This window comes from Equus caballus, chromosome 4, assembly GCF_041296265.1.
Source record: "Equus caballus isolate H_3958 breed thoroughbred chromosome 4, TB-T2T, whole genome shotgun sequence".
NCBI lineage: Eukaryota > Metazoa > Chordata > Mammalia > Perissodactyla > Equidae > Equus > Equus caballus.
This window is the reverse complement of record NC_091687.1, coordinates 52,945,474-52,968,184: the sequence shown is the minus strand read 5'-3', so window position 1 is coordinate 52,968,184 and position 22,711 is coordinate 52,945,474. Positions and strand designations below refer to the sequence as shown.

General features: G+C 36.5%; 1 protein-coding gene across 4 annotated transcripts in view; it reads left to right on the top strand.

Annotated features, from left to right (window-relative positions):
• The window catches only part of CRPPA (CDP-L-ribitol pyrophosphorylase A), a 282,773-nt gene that overhangs the window by 175,646 nt on the left and 84,416 nt on the right, over window positions 1–22,711 (top strand). The window contains exon 10 of one of the 4 annotated variants that reach the window (XM_023639320.2): window positions 17,923–17,972. The exons of the other annotated variants lie outside the window; for them this stretch is intronic. Within the exon in view, the coding sequence (XP_023495088.1) occupies window positions 17,923–17,928 (6 nt within the window). The 3' untranslated portion in view covers window positions 17,929–17,972. The remainder of the gene's footprint in view (window positions 1–17,922; window positions 17,973–22,711) is intronic. 4 annotated transcript variants of the gene reach the window in all.

Sequence of the window (22,711 nt, the reverse complement as noted above, 5' to 3'; positions counted from 1 at the left end):
TTGCAAGGTTTTGTCTGTACAGTAGAGGACATCCAGAAAGCATTCTTGAGGATGAATCTCTTTGTAATTACCTCAGGTAAATTCATGATTAAACTGTAAGAACTGTAGAAACAGGTCCAACTGCTCTAGGATACCTTTGTGCCAAAGGACGGGAATTTGTAGGATACAATTGACACCAATCTTTCCCTCTCAAATGCACCCCGTTTGCTGTATGTTCTCTAGACATATGAGTCATCCTTCAAGTGTGCGTGATCATTTGGAGAACACGTAGGTGTATGTTATCAAGTGGCAGAACACAGAAATTTTTTTTTCCCAGTGATAATCTTGGGAGAGGTTAGAATTAAAACTCTACTTCCTGCAAATGAGCAATTACTTGGAATTTGACTGGGAATTATTTACTAAACACACAATACTTTCCATGGCACTGAATCATATGGCATGCACACCGAACATGCTGCACCAAATCTGTTTACAGAAACCCATAATACCCTGGTCAGAGTAATCAGGCTTTTTTGATGTGGGAATGTTTATGAGACTAAATATTTTTTACTTTCAATATTGTTTTGACTTTCATTGTTTAGACTTAGTCATTCTTTGGGAAAATATGAAGGTCATAAAAGATAATGTCTCTTCAAAATTGTGTAAGTTTGAAAAGCAAAACAGTTTTTAGGGAGTTTGGTTAGCTTACTTGGCAGACTCATAGAGTGGCGGTAAGCTATTATACTTAGATATACCTCAATGAAATGGAATATTAGATGTAAACTTCTGCTACAGATCTCCTCTTAATTTTTTTTGAAAAAAAGCAAATTTATGAGTGAAAATGGCCATGGAAAATTAATAAACTAATTCCTCTGAACAATGTATTAGTTAGCTATTACTGCATAACAAATTACCCAAAAACTTAGTGGCTTAAACAACAGCATTTCTTATCTCACAGTCTCTGTGGGTTCTCTGGCTCTGGGTCTTTCTCAAGGCTACAGTTTGTCACGGCTCCTTTGGGAATGATCTGTTCCTAGCTCATTTAGCTGGCTGTTGGAAGGATTCGCTTCCTCTGGGGGCTGTTGCACTGAAGCCTCAGTTCTTCACGAGCTCGTGGTTGAAGGCCTTCCTCTGTTCCTTGCCATGGGGGCCTGTCCATAAAGCATCTTACAGCATCACAGCAATCAAGAGAGAGAACCAAGACAGAAGTCATAGGCTTCTGTAACATAATCACCAAGTGACAGCCCATCACTTTTATTGCGTTCTATTCATTGGAAGAAAATTACTAGGTTCCACCTATCCTCAGGGAAGATCATTACATGAGGGTGTGAACCAGGAGATAGTGATCATTAGGAGCCATATCAGATGCTGCCCACCACAATAATACCAGAGTGCTAATATTGTAGGCAAAGAATTATTCTTGCTACTCACCCCATGCAAATTAAGGGATTTGTAACTTAAATAGGACTAGAAATGTTTAAATGTGAAACACACACAGATTATATGCATGTACGTGTACATATGATTACACATGCACACACATATTATTTTTATCTTGACATCTGAATAGAGTAGTAACAGCTGGAGATGGTATAGCAGGGAGGTGGACAGCCAAAGAAATGGAAACTTATTTTTATGTTATCTGTGCCATTGTAAAGAGCTTGATTTAGGTCAGATCCATCTCAAACACATTAGGAGGCATATATTTATAGATAAGCTATATTATTTCATTTCAGTTTAGTGAAGCTAGAATTGCAAAATAATTGTTATAAAATGGTGGTGTTGCATTTGGGGAAGTTGAGACCCATTACATTAAGAGCGTAAAACCAAGAAGTGTTGTCTCTCAGAGGCTTTGGAAAGAGTTTCCAGAAAACAGAATTGCTGTAGAGGGTCAAAAGGACTGGAGATAAAAAGAAGCCAATGAATCTGACAACTGGAATTCTGTTGGTAATCTTGAGGGAAGACATGATTTGTGAACTTAGAGAAAACACTCTGAGAAACTTGGTTGGGAGTCATCTGATTTCCTATAAACTGTTCCCCCAGTAAAACTCTTGCTATATTACTAATATCAATGAAAAGTTGAAAATAGGATTTAACTTCGGTGTTCAATTTCAGTGTTTCCAATTTCTGATATTTTTACTAATGAAATAGAAAAAACAGGTGTGACAAATAGACTGAAAGAACAAACTGGATAATTAGTCTCTGGAAAATGGAAAGTTTCCTAATTAATATGGCATTATTTCAGCCCTTTGAAATAAAATGTGTTGTATATATACTACTTGCAGCAGTTTTATGTAGACTTTCCTTAAATAACATTAGAGGGAGGGAGATAATCTTTCTCTGTTTATTTTCATTTTATGGAACACTAATTATCTAAACTGCAGAAGCAGCTGTACAAAGAACTCTAAAATTGCGGTGTTTAACTGAATCAGGTAGAGAACATCACGTGCATGCTGGAGGACTTGAAAACATCAAGGCGAGTGGGAAGTGAACCTAGATGGGAGAAATGTGAAGTCTAAAAAGTTATTTTAAGATTTGACATTCTAAGGCAATGGCAGTGAGTCTGAACACTTTGAAATATTGGAGCCTCTTGACTGTTAGATATTCCACATCATTCACATTAAGGGTAACATTTCCCAAATCAGGGACAATCTAAGGACCATTTTCCAGGAATGAAAGTTGGTCGTATGTGAATTCTTTATTTTCTGCCCCAAACAGTCAGTATTTAGAAAGGATAATAGTTTGTAAAATTAGAACATGGGTTTACCATCTCTGAGAATCCTATCAGCATTTCTGATTATGATCACAGTGGAAATATAGAGGGAACTTCTCCATTGAGAATCAAGGAGATATGAGTAATGTTTGGCATATAGATTTGTGTATAGAAAATGGTGGGTTTTATTAGTTTTCCATCCATCTCATTACTCACCTTTGACAACTGGTAAGGAAATATATTTTAATTAAGCTTCAGCTTCCTTTTACTGAATGCATAATGGCAATTTACACTAATGCTCTTAGGAAATGAGTTGGTTTAATAACAAACATATCTACAGTATCTCTTTTAGAATCTGGATTTTAATGGACAGAAAAAACAGATGTTTAACAAAGATACCATTCATGATTACTATTATGCTTCGGTCACTGTTTATATTTTGTATGTTTATAATCACTATATTCTGAAACTCCATATCAGGAAGAATGTAAGGAAATAGTGCTCAAAGAGTACCACAGATAATTTGGCACTTTTTTTGACTAAAATTGTATGTATTAATCTTTTGCACTTTTATTCTATTTCCTTTTTAAAAATGATTCTCAGTGTGTATTTGTGGCCTAAAAGCTTTTAAAGATTTTATTTTTCCTTTTTCTCCCAAAGCCCCCTGGTACATAGTTGTGTATTTTTAGTTGTGGGTCCTAGTTGTGGCATGTGGGAAGCCGACCCAGCATGGCTCGACGAGCAGTGCCATGTCTGTGCCCAGGATTCGAACCAGCAAAACCCCCAGCTGCTGAAGCAGAGCGCACGAACTTAACCACTTGGCCATGAGGCCGGCCCCTAAAAGCTTTTAAATCATAATGAATTTTATAACTAGGTCACAGACCTGCTATGGGGACACATTTTTTAAAAGACAGGTTTAGGAACACTAGAAATTATTGTTTACTATTGGACATGCTTTACTTTTTTGTTGTTGTTTACTAGAAAGACTTTCATTAGAAGTATTTAAAGACAGGAAGCTTAATTTTTGTTCATAGGCTTGCAAGCTGAAATTGAGGCAATGTGGAATGTATTAAAATAGGGACCATTAAACTAACCTGTATACCGCCTACTAGTATGTCCTTACATCCAGTTTGTAAATTTGAGCCAACTTTTGCTCTGTTCTTACTATAAAGGTAAGAAAAACCAACATTTTGATCTCTAGTGAGCATATGCTGTTGTGAAAAGGAACTAACTACCAAATAACCAAGCTACATACAAAATTCTTTTATTTAATGTATGAATGTATGCATTTATGGTTTTATAATGCATCTACATTATACTGTATATTTCTAGCTCCTTTCTAGTGAAAAGTCAGGTTAGTTTTTGCTTGTCTACTGGGTAAATGTTTTTGATTCTGATTTGATATGTTTAGCTTTGAATTTTAAATAGGACTAAGTTTTGCTAAATATAATACTAAAGTTGAAGATAATTGTGCCGTATTCTTCACTGACTTAATCCTCTTATTCCTTTATTAAATTTCTGACTTCATATTTAAGATGTTTTGGTGCAATTAAAGGATTTAGGCTCTTCAGAGAGGGTGGTCTCTCTCTTTTTAAGAAACCCCAGCATTAGCACAGACTTACTAGTATTTTTTCTGACCCTTGTGAGAAAAAATAGGCTAAAAATCCAAATAAGAAATTGCTAAAAATCTAGTTGCTGAATTCTCAGTTCTGGCCTGTGGAGAGAATAGGCATGATCCCTGAATCTAATTTTTTAAATGAAGATGTTACATAATTTTTCCAAAATATGCTGATCATAGAGCAAAGAATAAAACATGCGATGACAAATCTTTCTGAACCTTGATAGCAATTTCAGTAATTGTAACCGTGGGCCCATTTAGAGTCAGTTCAAACTGACTTCATCTCTTATCAACAGAGTGATTAAGAAATTCGTTCAGAAAATTTGCAAGGTCACATAGCCAGAGCATGCACAGAAGAAGAAATCTTGATCTGAGATGACCGTGGAACCAAAGATTCTCCTCCCCACAGAACCAAAGGACTAGGACATGACCACACCTTAAAAGTCGGACTCTTATCAGAAGCAAGAGGTCATCATTCAGAAAGATCCAGTGTTAAAATTCCTTCCTCACCTTAGCACAAATGTTTAGAACCTTACCGTAAATGCTGGAAGTCCACAGATCAAAACCTGTCCTGCCAGCATTTCCTGTTCTCCTTAGTCTCTTTGCCTCACCCTAAATCCTGAATTGGGGAGACAGATCTGAGGGCATGTGCCCTCATCTCCCTGCAGATCAATCTTACAGAATACAGCTGATTTCTTTTCCAAAGGCTGATGCTGTAATAATTAGCTTTTTTTTTTAATGCACATTGAGCAAGAGAACCCCAATTTTGTGTGGTAACATAGTGAAGGCATTGTATCTAGCCTAAAAATTACCAGTTGAAGAACTATATAAACATAATTGGGGAGGGGCTTCATAATTTCCAATGAATGACCTGGCCGATATGATTTTTAAAAACCTCATTCATATTTTGTGAGTTGTGCCTCCTATTTTGTGGTTTCCTTTTTTCCCATAAACTAGAGAACTACTTTGCCAGCAACATCACCAGAACGTGGGTTTTCTTCACAAATAGACTTTCTCAAGTCAAGTGACTCACAAGTGAATGCTTCCTACCTTGCCTCAAATTTTTGCTGATTGCTTTAAGGTCTTGGAAAGAAGGACAAGTTTTGTTTTGTTTTATTTTTGTTTTAAGTATGTGCAAAGTCCTTTGCAAGGCATCTTAAGGAAGTCAAATGATGGCTGAAACTTGACCTCTGACCTCAGGGTGCAGTTTCGTTGAAGGAACTATATCAGGTTAATTGGGTATTAAAAATGCAAAACTTTTGGGCTGGCCCGGTGGCCCAGCGGTTAAATTTGCACATTCTGCTTCAGGGCTCGGGGTTCGCTGGTTTGGATCCCCGGTGCCGACCTGTGCACTGCTTGTCAAGCCATGCTGTGGCAGGCATCCCACATATAAAGTAGAGGAAGATGGGCATGGATGTTAGCGCAGGGCCAGTCTTCCTCAGCGAAAAGAGGAGGATTGGTGGCAGATCTCAGCTCAGGGCTAATCTTCCTTCAAAAAACACCTGCAAAACTTTTGATTTTTAGAGCTTAATTATTCCACAGGTGTGTGTTTCCCAGAGGTTAGCTAAGCAATAGCAAACGTGACCCTTGTAGTAAATTCATGAAAATAAAAAATGAGGAATAGTTATTTTGCCCTCTGCTGCCAGCGTGGCTGGTTCTGTAGAAGCCTCTACCTTCTAGGTCGCTGTATATTGCCCTTGAGATTACAGATCTTTTCAGCTGATACATCTTTGGGACTTTGCGTAACAAGAAAGCATGTGTGCTAAGACAGAATAGCAGAGAGCCACTTGTCTAGGCCTTTGTGAATAAGGAACTTCTGACTGACTAAAATATACAGTAAAGAAAAATAATCAGAAAAATTCTGAAAGGCTGCCAAGATTTTTCAAAAATCTTAGAAAAGTTACACAAATTACCAGATTAGCATCTATTGTTATAGAGTCCCTGACTTTAACAAGGCTTATGAAAGAAGAGAATTTTTCTCTCCGTGACCTTTCATTTAACTTTAAGTGCTAAACTTAAATGGAAATTTTAGAATTCTCTTAATTGTCTCATCAAATATCCAGTTTGTCTTAGATATGGTGGCCAAATTACTGCTAATTTATAGCCTGCTCAGAGTTTTAATTGGTTTATATTATTTGGATAATAATTTGACCCAGATTCATCATTGCCTCAATTCAAATTTTATGTATTTTTCTAATATTTATGATATTTTAGATGAGAAGCGTAGAACTTTTTGGCTAAAATACCAAATTCATTAAAAATTTTATTTTAAAAAGGAACCAGAAGGACCTACAAATAGAACATACAATTATGTACTAGGGGGCTTTGGGGAGAATAAGAAGGGAAAAACAAAGGAAAATGTAATGTTTGTAATTGACTATGTAATGTTTGTAAATTGCAAAATTATAACTTAGGTCAATAGTTTGATAATTTTTAGTGAGCTAGGAAATATACTTGCCACAGTTTGTTACATAACATAGAAGCGTGAATTTTAATTTTGTCTATAAATTTCACCCAGTTACCTTGAAATTTTGAAAATAGTGATGTTTTTGCCTCTGAAACTTATCTGTTACTAAATATGTATAAATCTTTATGTAGCTTTATGTTAATGTACAGATTTCAGTGTTATGCTTCCTGAGCAGAATTTTATGACCATTTCAAAACCTTAAAAAAATGCAGCATTTATGTCAGTTTTAACTAAATTGACTGGAGGAAAATCATGGCAGAATGGATTTTTAAGCCAATTGGTGAACTAATTGGTTCATCAGTTGGGAATTTTAATTGCAAATGTCAGAAACATAACACCAATCGATTTAACAATATAACTGAAAGATCTGTGATTATGGTTTTAGGCTTTTTGTCTCTTTCCCTCTGGTCTGTCTGTACTCCACCCCTACCTACACCCAATAACTTAGTCCTTTATTCTCATGCAGTTTTCTAAATAGAATCAAATATAACCACCAGCTGCTCCAAGTTTATATTCAATTAGTTTAGTAAACTCAGTGGAGCGAGAGTGTCTCTATCCCAATATTTTCACTGAAAGTCCTGGTTCTCTCTCGTTAAGCTTGCTTGTAAAGCGTCTACATTTTCTGATTCAATTACTGTGGCCCATATTATTAGCCAGGCCTAGTTAATATGCCCACCTCTGGAGCCAGGTTAGCTCACCCAAACTGCATGGATGAGTATAACGATTGGGTGCATTGCCAAAAGAAAATTGTGGTAGCATTCCCCATAGTATGGGGCACAGATGCTGGACGGACCCAAACAATAAATTATTATCTGTTTATGTTAAGACCTGAATGCTTGTGTCTCCCCCAAATTCATATGTTGAAATCCTAACCCCCAGTGTAATGGTATTAGGAGGTGAGGCCCTTGGGAGATAATCAGGTCATGAGGGTGGGACCTCATGAATGGGATTAATGCCCATATCCTCTGCCATGTGAACAAGAAGACAGCAGTCTGCAAGCCGGGAAGCAGGCTCTCATCAGATACTTGATCTGCCTGCATCTTGATCTTGGACTTCCCAGCCTCCAACTGTGAGAAGTAAATATCTGTTGATTAAATGTTAGCCAGCCTATGGTGATTTATTATAACAGCCAAAACTAAGGCAACTTATTATTTGGGCATTTTTCTGCTTTAGTAAATGTGTAAGATAAAGACACTAAATATGTGTGACCACATGATATAATTTGGTTGCTAGTTTACTAATTAAGCATAGAATATCAGATTTTTAGAGCACTTTAAAGCTCAGCTAGACAGACTCTTCTTGAAATATTGCCAACCACAGTTATTTTTAACCACTTGTGAAATGCATTGTAAATTATATGTTGTTAAAAATAGTTCCAAAGTTTGGAAAAGATTTACTTCAGTAAGAGTAGCACAATAATAGTAATACCTATTTGTCTCATCTTCACTCCATAATGATCCAGGAGAGGAAGATGGGTCACACCCTGAACACCATTCCTTATTTTTGTGGCAGTGGAAGGAAATGGATTGAGAACTGCTGTTCTACCATATCTGTCAGCCTTACCATAATTCTTTTTCAGATAAAAACAAAATTAGAGCTTTCGTATATTTATACTTAGCTTTCATATATGTATACTTATAATGCTTAGCTTTGGTTTCCTTTATCATATTGGTTTCTTTCCAAATGTAATTTGTATTGAATGTGTATTGACTCTGCCCTCCCGCCACTCCAGTAATCCCTATCAAGCTTCGTACTTTTTCTCCCTAGCAATTTAACAATCTGGTGTGTATTGTTTTTTACTTATGTGTTCTTATTGTCCATCTCCCTCATCTAAAATATGAACCCTAAGAAGCCAGGTTTTGTGTGTTTTGGTTTAGGTCATTGATTTATTTCTAGTACCCAGTATGGTGTCTGGTACAGAGTAGGCCCTTAATAACTATTTGTTGATTGACTAATATGTAATGTGCAAAAATGAACATATACTTGCAAGTATTATTGGAACATCATAGATATTAGTGGTATTTTTACCTTTCTTGTTTAAAATATTGTACCATTCTGATGGTTTCTGTTTATGCTGCATTATATTATTCCTGAAAGTATGCAAAATATTAACAGAAAAGTTGTTAAACTTTTTGTTATTATGAGTTGAATTTATTGAGAGGTAAAAGTTAATAAATTCCAAATGGTAGGCTGTATCCTTTATAAACATAAGTGCCAATTGGCTTATCCTTGGGATTCAGAGATAGTTTATTATTAAACTCACTAAACTTCATATATTCAAACTAAAGAAGAAAAGGAATATCTCAATATTTGGAGCAAAACATGTGATAGAATTTATCACTCAGTCATAATAAACTCTAAGCAAACTGGGGGTAGAAGTAAAATTTCTTAACTTGATAGAGTGATATACCAGAATCCAGAAAAATTTTGCATGTAGAATCAACATACTAATATATTTTACTTCAACAGAAGAGCATCAAGCTGTTAGAAACCTTGAATGCTATGTTTTATTAAATAGAAATATATTAAATGGGATGTTTATATGTGCTCCCTCAATCTTTTCTTCTTTGAGTTTATAGGATCTATAATAATTATCTTAATCCATTTACCTTGCAATGAATTTGAATTCTTAATTATTTATATGTGTGTTGAAATGATTTATCTTCATTTTTAGACATAACTCAAAAATATTCAGAGAAAAATGTTTGGAAAAAAATTAAAGCAGAAGTTAAAAAACAAGAAAAAGTTCCTTTCAGATTGGAAGAGTTCATTATCCTTTTGCTGGTGAACTGTTAAGCAATAACAGTTTTTGATATCTGTGTACTAGATGTTTCTATTTCAGGTTTCTGTATGCTTTCTCATCACATTGCTGTCTGCTCTTTCATTGTCTGTTAGGTACCTGCTTTGTTGCTTAAGAGAATTGACAATATGCCAATTTATTAATCTTTCACAATATTAGGCATCTAAATGTACATGATATTTACATTTTGAAAAAAGCCCTGTGATTTTACTTTCTGCAAAATTTTTTGCAAAAAATTTTATTGACTTATAAGACATCTTAAAAAACCGTAAGGTAGGGGCTGGCCTGGTGGCGCAGCGGTTAAGTTTGCACTAAGGTGGCTGAAGCTTGGTTAATTATATGGTGTCTAGAAATCAGATTAGGCCGCAACTGGCATTTTTAATTGAATCTCCATGCCTTAAATCATTCTAGAACTTCCTAAGTATTTTGAATTTGTAGGAATGTGAATGTCATGCAAAAAATATTTAATTTGGGTCATGTTTTTAGTATTTCTGGATGTTCATTGTAAATGTAGCTATTACTGTGATTCAATACTGCTTTTTTTTTTTTTTTTTGAGGAAGATTAGCTTTGAGCTAATATCTGCCACCAATCCTCCTCTTTTTGCTGAGGAAGATTGGCCCTGAGCTAACATCCGTGCCCACCTTCCTCTACTTCATATGTGGGATGCCTGCCACAGCATGGCTTGACAAGTGGTGTGTAGGTCTGCACCTGGGATCCAAACTGGCGTACCGCCGGCTGCTGAAGGAGAACATATGAACTTAACTGCTGTGCCCTTCAATACTGCTTTTGATGTAAAAAAACCAAATTTTTAAAAATACTATATAGATTTGAGGCTTGTAGATTAACATTTCCAATTTCTAGTATGAGAGTGCTTTTCAATATCCATAATACTTAATAATGTATAGTTATGCTGAGGCGTGAATTTGAATCACTGTCATGATGAAGAATATGTCACTTAGTATTTAGGCATAGTCTGTTTGCTTTTTGCATAAGAACTCATGTGAGGTGGTAGAAATTTATCTATTTGTTGAAAAATAATGATGTCCATTGAGGGAAGGCATTTCTTTTGGAAGTTTACAGATTTTAAGGTTACACTTTTGGAACAAATTAGGGTGGAATGTCTGATTGACTTGGACCCGTGAAATTAACAAAAGCTGGAAACTAGAAGCACCGTTAATGAATCTGCCATACTGAATTCTCTAGTCAGTGCAGAAAATATTTCATCAAGTGAGAGAAAAATCTTAACTGAAGTTTAAAAAAATAATAATTTCTGCTTTGAGCATGTACTCAGGAAACGCACAAATTCTACATGAAAATGTGCTTCAAGAGAATTTTATTTTAATGGTAATATAAAAGCAATTTTAGTTTGTGTTTGCAGAGTTAATGTTTTCTTTGTTTTTCTGAGCTCATTCTACAGAGTTAGAACTTAGAATCCTATTAAATTGCTGTGTGTTTTTATAGAATTGTTAGAAGACTTAAGGGCATCAAATTTTAATTCTTTTATTCTAATCCATCTTATTTGGAAAATTTTGTGCTATGATTCTCATTTCAATTTTAAAAATTAGGGTCCAAAGACATATTCTTTATACATTTTAAAGGTTTAGTCAATATAAATGTGATTAGGCCAGCTGTGTCTGCTAGTGGGCAATTATTGAGGTTATGATGTTCTGTTTTCCCAGAGTCTGGGAGACTGAGGCTCTATCCTTCCTGATGATTATATGTCCAAGAAATGCTGTTCAGGTCCTTGAGAAAGACACTCCTGAGTTGTAGGAGATACATATATATCTCAAAAGGGCAGAGAAAGGACTCACAATTGTAAGCCCTTTTTAGTAAATTCTCTAAAGGAAGGTCAGGGACCTATCCTCTGGTATTGGCTAGAACAAACAGTAAGCTCTACTGGCAGTGTTAAGTTTTCTCAGGCAGGCTTTTTTTCTTTTCTTCTTTTTTTTTTTTCTGCTGAGGAAGATTGTCCCTGAGCCAGTGTCTGTGCCAGTCTTCCTGTATTTTGTATGTGGATGGCTGCCAGTGAGTGGTGTAGGTCTGCACCTGGGAATTGAACCTGGGCCACCAAAGCGGAGAGAGCTAAACTTAACCACTATGCCATGGGACTGGCCCCTCTCAGGGAGGCATTTTAGTGGGTGGGGGTTTCTGGGGTCATCCTAGGGCCGAGGCCTTAGTCTGCTAGAAGCCGTGCTAGAGTTTTGTCATCTCTTAGTGCAGAAGTTTGGGCAGAGTATTTATGTGCTGAGAGTTCTGCAGTTCTCATTACTTTCTGTTATATAAAATTCAACTGAAAAAATTTAATTTTTCAATAGAAAATAAAATATTATTAATTTGAATTTAAAGGAATAAAGGAGGTACGCTTTCCTGAATTGAAACTTCAGGTTATTTTGCATGAGGCAATGCTAAGGGTTACAAATGTTTTCCTTTTTTTATTTAAGTTTTTTGAGAGAATGTAAATTCACATGGTTTTAAATTTAAGCCATAACAATGGTACACTGTGGAAAGGCTGCTATCACCATGCCACCATCAACCCCATCCCCACCCCTAACAGTAGCATCTGTCCTTCCCAGGTGTGTGATTTAGTTTCATAACTAGGTTTTCACTTCTGTGACCTCAAGCTTTCTTCAGATTCACAGTGGTGTGTTCATGATGAAGGTGTGTCACGTTGATCGTATTTGACTTAGAAAAATTCTGTTTGACCTAGGTTTGGGTAGGTTTTGCCTTTTTTAAAAAGAGAATTTTCTCAACTCTGTTGTCAGATGAACAAAGTGTCTGTTGTGTTTCCCTAAAACATGCTTGTCAGCATTTGAGTGATCAACAGGGTTTGCACATTTTGTATATTAAAATAATATACGTCATTAGAGTATAAGGAGACATATTACTGTCAAATTAATAAACAGAAACCTCATTAAACTGGAGTCGGGAGGCCAAAAGGGAGCGCTCTGATGCCTATGTGGATAGCAGAACCCAACAGGAAGAAGCGAGACTACCGCTTCTTGACCTGCAGGAAGTTCAGCCCGTGAGAGACTGTCATAACTCAGCCGACGAACAGCCAGTGCACCTTGAACTCTCAATTCCTGCAATGGACTCTTTGTTTACAAAAACCCTCCCAAATACCGCTTCTCCTGTATAAAAGAGTTTCTCCTGCCTTTCTGTTGTAGGACTTGCACATGACTTCATGGTTACAGACCCTAAATTGCAATTCTTTGCTGATCCTGAATAAAGCCATTTTTGCTGGAGAAATAACTGGCTGGCTGTCTGTTTAAGGTCAAGATTACTATGGAAACAGTAGTGAAACTGTAAGAGTAATGTAGGTATTTGCTATCTTTACTACTCCGGGAAAAAGAAACATTGGTGGCTACTTTTGTGTGACTAGAAAGTTTGATGTGAAGGATCTTCTCACCTGATCAATGAAGATGGCTTTTTTTGTGGAGTATGACTGAGTTCTGGAATTCTTTGAAGTTTAGTCAGCCACATTATTTAGAAAACACCACTCCATTTCTCTTGCATACACTCGGTGTCAGTATCTACAGTGTTTCTTCTCTCAGCTTAAGATACCCTGCTAACTCTGATAGTATATCTTACTTTCTTCTTCTGCCCGTGCTTAGCTGAGTGAAGCTGCTAAATGAAGGGCGTTTGTTAAGATTAGCCATTCATAGAGAATTAGAAGAAGAGTAGCATTTTTTGAGCACAGTTTTCCAGCCACTTTCATATACACGCTCATTGAAACTTCAGAATAGTCCTGTGATCTGGGTGTTAACAGCTCCACCGTATACTGTTGAAGAATCCCAGGCCAAGAAACTAAAGTAACTGCCCAGACTGTCAGATAATAAGTAAGTGGCCGAGCTGGATTAGGAACTCAAATGCATCACGATGCTCTCCTGCTCAATGAGGCTTTAGTAGAAGAGCTGTTTAAATTTAAAAAAAAAGAAAAAAAACACGCACACAATCTAAAATGGAAGCTGTGTTACATTATTAACACTTAGTGGACTTTCAGTTTATCCGAAAAATCAAATCAGTTTACATTCGTTTTAGGATTATTTCATGATGCAGTCTTCTCTCCTATGCTGTTTGGGGATGGCATATACTGGACATGGAGGTTGGCAGAGTCTTTCCTTGACTACGGGATGTAGAGCAGAGAGGAAGCAAAGGAATCCTGGCCTGAGTGTGCTCGGAAACCCAGAACCAGTCTTTATCATCAGTTCTTACAGAGGAGTGAAGAGCGAGAAATGGAGCTGAAGCAAATGGTATGTTCCCATGGAGTGGCAAGAATGGATGTGCAGGGGTGAGAGGGGCCTTGGAGAGCAGAGCCTGAAAATGTTTCCTGAGAAGTCATGTCAAGGGGAAGAGACTTTTTGTAATGGAGCACCCACAGCCTGGCCCCACAGATGGAGAGGAAGATAATAAAACTGCTTGACCAGTTCAGGTACTCAGATCCTAGATCCTGGCCAGAGTGAAGATGAGGACTTCCAAGGGCTTGTTCCTCATTTTAGAAGTGAGAGGCTGAAGCCCTTCTCTGCTATTCTGGAAAGTGCCCATCTGAGTGCAATTGGATCTCACACTGGCTGTGGCATCATCAAGACCCAGAGAGGTTATTTCCTGGCCTGAGCGACCTTCATTAGCTGCAGGTGGGACTGTATTAGAAAAATAGTTTTAATTTTGCAGAGAAGCAGAGTAAAAGCTTAAGTCAGTTTAAAAATTAACACTGTTGAAAAAGCGAGCTCTCTATGGAGACACTTGGTTCCGGGAACAGTAGTTTGTAGACAAGTGCTCTGTTTCACTGCCAGAATCGGCTTGGTGGGATACATTCCAGAGAGAACAAGGGAGTCAGAACATTGCTTGTCTAATAGTGCTCACCTTAATTATCTGCTTATCTTAATTATCTTTGCTTCTAGGGATCATTGTGTAGCTTACTTTGTTCTGGGTTGGGCTCCTAATTGTATATTATAAAGAACATTGTAAATAGTGTTTTTCATGCCTTTTTTTTTAAAATTTGCCTCCATGATTCTTTGTGGGGGTTGGGTAATAATGGTGGTGGTGCAGGAACCTATCAGAATGACCTGGGGAGTTGTTTCAAACTATAAAAATCTCCTCTCCAATCTTTCACCCCACTGTTTCCCAGATGCTACCTCCCCAAGAACATCCCTGGAAAATATGTCATATTCTTTAGGTATGTTAACTGCCCCCCCGCCAAAAGAACCACTGAAAAGAAAACAAAGATATTAAACTCACAGAGCATAATTTCAAAGGTTTGTACAAGTTACAGAGTATTAAGATAGATCAGACTGCTGACTACTGCTCAATCTGGTCGTCTTTGTCTTCAGTAACTCTTTATCTTGACCCTTAAGAAAAAGGGTACCTTGTACTCATGCAACTCAATTGATTTAAAAAAAAACAAACGAACAACTTATTCATGAAAACAATATAGCAAAATAAAACAAATATGGTAAATCCAAAATTAGTTTTCTTTGTCACCTAGATTGTTCTGGGTAGAGAAATATTTTCCATAGATTGTTCTCTTTCCTGATACAACATTTACTTATCTTTGTGTTGACAGAGATTATAGCTCCATGACATGGCACTTTGTTGGAAGCCTTGTAATCGGTTTTAGGGAAAGGTTAAGAGGCACAGTGATGTAAATAGGCATTGACAAAGGAGCTTGAGACTTGGGAAATAAATGCTAACAAAAGTGTGTGTGCATAAAATCTCTTTGGGGGCAGAGTAGGAGTGGTCTATGAAGAGAAGCCCTCCAATGAAGACTTCTACCAGGATAGAGTAGGCTCCATGTTCTAGAAGGAGCTAGAGATCAAACTGCTCTGTCTCATCCATTGTAGGAGGCCCCTGTATTGTGTGTCTCTGTCCTTGTAGGACAATAGTGTTGTGTCTGGAAAATAAAAACCTGGGTTCACACTCCCCTCTGCCCACAACATAGCTTGAAAGGCCTACATTAGGTTTCCTCTGGGGCTAACAGAGGAATCCTAATGATTTAGACGCCTCTTTGTCCCCTTCTGTCATTCTAGCTCCCCATTTGCTTGCTAATGACTTTTTTTTTGATGAACAGGTGTTTAATTCTATCATTAAGATATAAATTACTTGGTAAATTTTTACCATAGGTATATTTCAGTTTTAGTGAAATCAGCTGATTAGCCACAATGCGTAAAAAATCAGATTCACTGCTATTTGACTGGAGAAGGAGAATGTTGGTGGTGAAGAGGTCAGGAGAGTTTCAAATTTAAGAAAATAGCTGGGGGAGGGAATCCCGCATAAGTGAAGAAACAATGCTAAATGAGTTGGCCCTATTCACATACAAGGGGATAAGCACAGAGGAGTTGTGCTTTGAGGGATTTTTGTCCTGATTCTGCGAAAGCAGTACTGCTTCACTGAGTTATGTAGACATTTTTAAAAACAGGATTGATATTTAACCTCTCTTATATTTATGACATTTATACTAGAGCATTTATTCAGTTTCTTTCTCAACTTATATGAGCAGCAACTTAAAATATAGTGGGATTATCTTAAAGTATATGTTTTTAAATCTATGGGGAACTCTGAAGTTGAGAGCATTAGTGAATCACAAATTATGAAAGTTGTTTATTGAAGCAAATTTACCTTAGTAGTAAAGCAACTTTTTCTACATTGTGATATACAGAATATTAATTCCACAAGTTTTTAATAAGTATTTCATGAAAATGTCCCATGCTTAACTAACTTTGGAGGAATACTAAGTTTCCTTAAATATAAAGTCAATACAGAAAAATTAATTTTATTTTCATATTCTAGAAAAAAATTGGAAACTAAAGTTAAAAAATGAGCAATATCACAGTAGCATGATAAAACATAAAAGACTTAGTGTATAAACTTAGAAAAAGTTCAAGACCTTATTCTTAAAACTACAAGGTACCACAGAGAGACATTAAATAATACTTAAAGAAATGGAGATACATATTTTGTTTATGGATTGACAAGGTGACAGTTTTCTACCAATTAAGCTATAATTCAGTGCAATCCCAATCAAAATAGCAACAGGCATTTATTTTTGAAAAATGACAAACTAATTCTCAAATTTATGTAGAAATGCAAAGGGGCTAGAATAGCTGTAATTACTTTTTAAAACGATAACAAAATTGGATGGCTCACACCAACTAATGTAAAGACTTGGAAGGCTATTGAATCGAGACTGTGTGGCATTGGAATAGGAAAGATAGAGGAATTGAGCAAAACAGAAAGTCTAGAAACTGACCCACATGTATATAGTCAACTAATTTTTGACAACAGTGTCAAGGTGATTTGCTCGAAAAAGGAAAACCTTTTTGACAAATTATTCTAGAACAATTGGAGACGGTTATCAGAAAACATTGAACTTCAACCTCCACCTTCAACCTGACAGAAAATAAATTCAAGATGATTAGAAACTTAACCATAAAAGTTAAAGACTAAATCTACTGATACAGCAGCAAAGTTGAATCTCAAAAACATTCCTAGTTGAAGCAAGATGGCTTATAATTTATAATTAAAACATGTAGGCCATCTTTATAGTCACAGCTATCAGCCAAGTCAATGAAATGAATAAGCTCAGGTTCATGAATTGAACTGTATCTGACTGAGGAGGTTTCTTGGCCTCTAGGTGAGAGGGGAAGCCTCTCTCCTCTCATCCTCTTACTGGCATCATCCAACGTGGAAGAATTACAAGTTTAATTACATAGATTTCAGAACAGTGATTAGATCACATTCCTTGATCTTCAAACCACTCTGTAAACTGGAGAGATTTCCTCCCTTTTTTTGTAGGTGAAGGATCAGCATCAACAAGATGGCATGATTTATCAAAGATTTAATCATTTAAAAAAAGTTTACATTGCCAGGCATTGTTTGAGAAGTTTGGAATGCACCCGTGAGCAAATCACAGAAAATCTCTGCACTTGTGCAGCTGCCTTCTAGTGCGTGGGAGATAGTAAAAATAATACAAGAGAAAATTCTATAGTAAGTTAAAGAATGATAGAAACTGATAAATGCTAGGGAAAAAAACTAAGCGGAGTAAGTTAGGGGGCATTGAGTATCTCACCTAGGGGTTTGCCTCATTAAGGTGGTGGCATTTAAGCAGAGACTTAAAGGAGCTGAGGTAAGGAGCCTTGTGGATACCTCAAGGAGCCAGTTCACCTAAGGAAGCAACTAAGACAAAGCCCAAAAGCCTGGTAACTAAGACTAGAAACTTGTTCTTACGTTATTCATTCTTTTAGCAAGTAAATATTGAGTGTGCTCTTTCTGCAAGCATCGTGTAGGCAATGGAGCTATAACAGTAAAAATACATATAGTCCCAGGAAATTCCTTGTTCTTTTCACCATAGGAATGATTCCTCAACCATGAGCCACAAAGGCAGTACAAAGGCCTTCAAAGGTATGTTGCTTTCAGAAGTTTTTGTAGACAATAAATAATTATACATATTATTTTCAAATATATATAGATGTTATAAAAATTGATAGAATAAAGACATTACTCACTTCATAATTGTGCATTATTCAACTGATAAATACTGAAAGTTTTGCTCTGATCATGCTGGGTGGTATATAGTCTGTGAGCAATTCTGAAGTTGAAAAGGGTCCTCATTCTTGAAAATGCTAGAAAAACCTCTGTTCTGCTCTATGAGATTGCCAGATTGAAGTTGGCTCCAAAAGCCACACTAAAAATTTGCTGTTTCTAAAGACAAGAGAGACCTTTGAAAGTTTTTAACTGGAGGAACAACATGATCAGACCTGTGTTTTTTGAAAGATTCTTTTTATTGTTGGTTATCCAGAGGAAGCCAAATGGAATAAATCTATTGAGGAAGGCTTATTGTTTAATTATAGTTACTTGATTCATTTTGTAACACAGTGATCCAAACTGCACTGTACTTAATTCTTTCTTTTAATGCTTAAAAGAGATTCAGATCCCAATTTCTCTGCATTATACATTATTTGATGCAGTATTTCCAACTTAGAGAACTTAGAGGGGTCTTCTATTAAAAGTCAACAATTAAAAATAGCTTTCTAGCTTAGCCCTGCCTGGACAACTTGAAATGAAACATTCAGAACAATTAAAACAAACCCTTGTGAGGGTATACACACATGCTAGCAGACAGACATCTGGTTTATGTGTCTGCAAGCTGATTTGACATTTATATATTTGGATGAACTTTCATTTTAGCCTCATATTTGAAAGTGTAGCCTTCAGTGTTGCAACTTTTTAATTTGATCTTCATCGACTATGGTGAACCAAAGAATTATTATATGAGACATATGGAATATTTACCATCAGTAAAGGTCCCTCTACTGATGTTTAATATTGAATGGTTTTAGAGTAGCAACAAATATATTATAAGAGACTTGAAAAGATGGAAATCAACGTATTCAGATTTGACAGGCTAAAGCAATTACATCTTTGTAAAGGATTTCCAAAGCCTTCCATTTACCTTGGATGCTTTCACTTGGGATTCTCCATGTGTTCTGTGTTCTATTCCTGTGCAGTATTCTTTCCCTCTTAGAAAAGCCATTCCTTTGTGATTACTACTAGTCTCTGATTCGTTTCTTCACACTAACTATATACACACTTTTGATGACTTATCATGTATCATGCTATATTTTGATCTTTGATGTTGCTGTCAGTCAGAATATCAATATTAAATTGTAACAGTTTGCATTTGTGTCTAATTCAACCTGTGTGGTACTGGCAATACTATGAATATTCTTTCTTTGGCAGAACATGTGCTTCTGGCTTTGTTGCTGATTCAGATTTTCCACACATGTGGGTATGTGGTAGCTCTTGCTCAAACATCTAGATGTTCGATTGCTAACGTTTCCCTCTTCTCAGATGGTAAATATGCAGCCATAATTTTCCAGACAATTTTGTTGTCTGGGTAGAAATCAAAGTACGTTCTGAATTTTTCTTGTGTACTTTTTATCTCTTGTGAATATTGAATGAGATCTGGTCACAGCAAAGTGACTCTCCTGTGCACCTAACCCAGTTCTGTGAGTTTCTATATTTGCAGTGGTTTTGTTCATTAGTAGGGGATATCTTCTCTTGTTAATATGCTGATTGCTAGTGAGACTAATGATCCAGTCTCAGCCATAGTCTTTCTGAGATTTGCTGTAGTCTCAGTGACTCATATTGGCCAAAGAGAAGAAACCGCAAATGTTGAAATCTACATAAGATTGTTTATGTGTGTCTGTCCACTAGGGGCCCAGAGAGACTGAATGATATTTGCTGCACACTACATGTTTGTAAGAGTCACTCATTCAATCTACATTTAAATTGCCTTTTTTTCTGTTTCTTTTTGATATCATGGCTAGAAGAGCTGAATTAATGGTTCTTTATATCTCGGGAACTTGTTAAGGAACTTGTCAAGGAGCTGAAAGACCTGAAGTATATTAGTCAATTATTTATAAAATACATTTGGATTGGAAAAATGTCAGAATTATAATAATAATCTTCAGATTATCTTTGTAAAATAAGGCATTTCTTTGAAAGAAGTATGCATGAAAGTAAATGCAATTTAAAATAGATTATCCTGTTTTTGAGAAGTTGGACAGATGATGATGACCAATAATAAAATTATTTACTGAGGGACTGCTGTGTTCTGACACTGAATTTCCATCTCTGCTTTCATTATCTAATGTTATGCTCGCAATGACCCTATCAGGGGGATTATCACCACGGGAGAAGAACCCGAGGTGCAGAGAATTTCTGTAATTTCCTGGAAGTTGTGCTACTAGTAGATGCAGGTGTAGAATAGAATCTCAGACCAATGTGATATCTAATCCTGTAACATTAGCAACTAAAATACTGTATGATACATTGTTTGGATGTATTATATACACATGCATAATAACCATTTCAATCAGTGAATGTGGTTTTGGAACCATACCACAATCTGTATCATTGAATATGCACTTTAAAAGGTAATGTGCTTCACAGCCCTCCCTTGCCTTATCATCTCTGCCTCACACCACACATTTGCTCTCGTCCTGACTGTAAAATAGTACAAAATAAAGATTACTTAATGATGGAAATAATGACTTTGTCCACCCTCATACATCTCCTTCTTACATTGATGTGTTTCCTCATTTATCTAAGACACAAACTAGATCACATTGCAGCCTGAAATGCTCACCCTGGGTATTTCCCCTCCCCTACTTTTAAAGATGTCTTATTAATCTCCAGTGTAACTGTTGGCTTCAGCCATCCAAATCTCCAGACTCTCCCTAACGCTTTTCCTGCTTTTGCTTCTATGAAGACGATTTGTCTGCCCAGCCTCTCATCAGGCCACGTATCTTCTTCAACTCCCCACTTCTTAAGGAGTTACTTAATTCCTGTCTATTCCATGTCTCCTCCAAACTACCAAATTGGGTGTGTATCTACCAATTGCAGTCATATTTCTCTTTATATGGAGCCTTACGTGTTTTTCTGATGTTTTGTATATTGTGCTGACCACTGTTGATACTTGCTCTTTGTTCGATGAGTTACTTTGGATCTTTTAAGGTTAACAGAAAAATGAAATACCCAGAATATTTAAAAAACTAATAAGCAGAAATTAGGCTTGAAGAGGATTCAGGAAAATGCCCCATTTCATCTGTTTTCTCTTCTAATACTTATGCTAGCGTGGGTTGTTAAAATGCTAATAAAATGTCTTTCTGTCTAAACTAAACGAAAAACTGTAAATGCACTTGTTGGGCCATAATCCAGAAACATTAGCATGAAGTTTCAAGATTTAGGAACAGAGAATCCCCTAGAAATTTGCCTAGTGGCTGCTGAATGTGTTTTCGCTGTACCGTGACTAATTAAACACATACGAATAGAACAGAAAGCCTGGTATGTATGCTCACTGGGCCTGAAGTAATAAGCTAGGTAGCGTGAGAGTAATATCTGAGGACAAAAAGCCTTGTCTTTGCCATTTAGCCTGTGAATCCCTGAATAATATTTGATGATACAAATTAAAATTATTTGATATTTTGTTTTTTTCACTTTGCTATCCCTATGAAATTGAAAAGGGAAAGGTTCTTTTTATTGACTGGTTATAGCATCCCCTCTACATTATTACTCTAAAACATTTTCTGAAAAGTGCAAATTTTGAAAGAACTTCCTTTTACTTGACTACTTTATTTTCAACTTTTTGTACATGAGAAAAAATTATAGTAAAATTATAGGCTAAAATTAGAATATTAAAAATCTTTCTTAGATCTTTTCTAATCGATTCTTTCAGTGGTGTGTCCATGGAGGAAAATGGGTGAGGGTAAGCCTTTCAGAAAGCAGAAATATGGGCTGCCCAAGAACCTGTTCCCTTCCCAAACCTGGAAGTCTGCACTATCCCTGTCCAGGAACGTAGGCTGAGGGTGCTATGAATGTGCTCATGATTATTTTGGATTGCTTTTTATTAACCCTCTTTCTGGCATGTTGTGATTGCTATTTTGTTTTTATTCCACTGTCGGTTGAGTGTAAATGTGAAGTAGGTACCTTATCATTTACGTATAGCTCACTAAGCAATGTGGACCTACTAGAAATAATGGCTCTTATGTGGAGATCCTAGACTTACAGCTTGACGCAGGGAACAGATGAGACTTTGGGTGGGTCTTCGCTTTTAGCGAAGGGATTGAAACATGTAGGTAGGGCTGGGAAGTTTTGGAAATAAGACAATAAGGCCGTGTTTGGAAATTTTGTAGCTAAAAGAGTAGTTAACATTGATGACTGACTACTCAGCAGCCATGATCTCCTAATTCTTTTCTGACAGAACCCAAATTTTGTTCAGTATCTATCCCTGTTGCATAAAGTCATGTGTCTGAGGGAAAACTGACCCATCCTTTGTCCCAGAGATGTCCTAGTTGGTCTAAAGATAATCTCATCTCCCTCACTGATGATAGCATTAAGGCATGACTGAACTCTGGCCATTGGTATGCAAGGAGAAATTTTCTGGAGGCTTATGGGAAATTTTTTCTGACTCTTAAGAGAAGCCTATGGGAAGCCATTCTCTCTCCCATTAGGTGTAAATAGGGAAATCTCTGTTCCTTCTATTATCAACAAGGAAGTAAAAGTAACCTCAAGATAAAGTTGACACTACTGACAACAAATCAAAGTGATGGAGAGACCTGCATCCTTAAGCTGTGGAA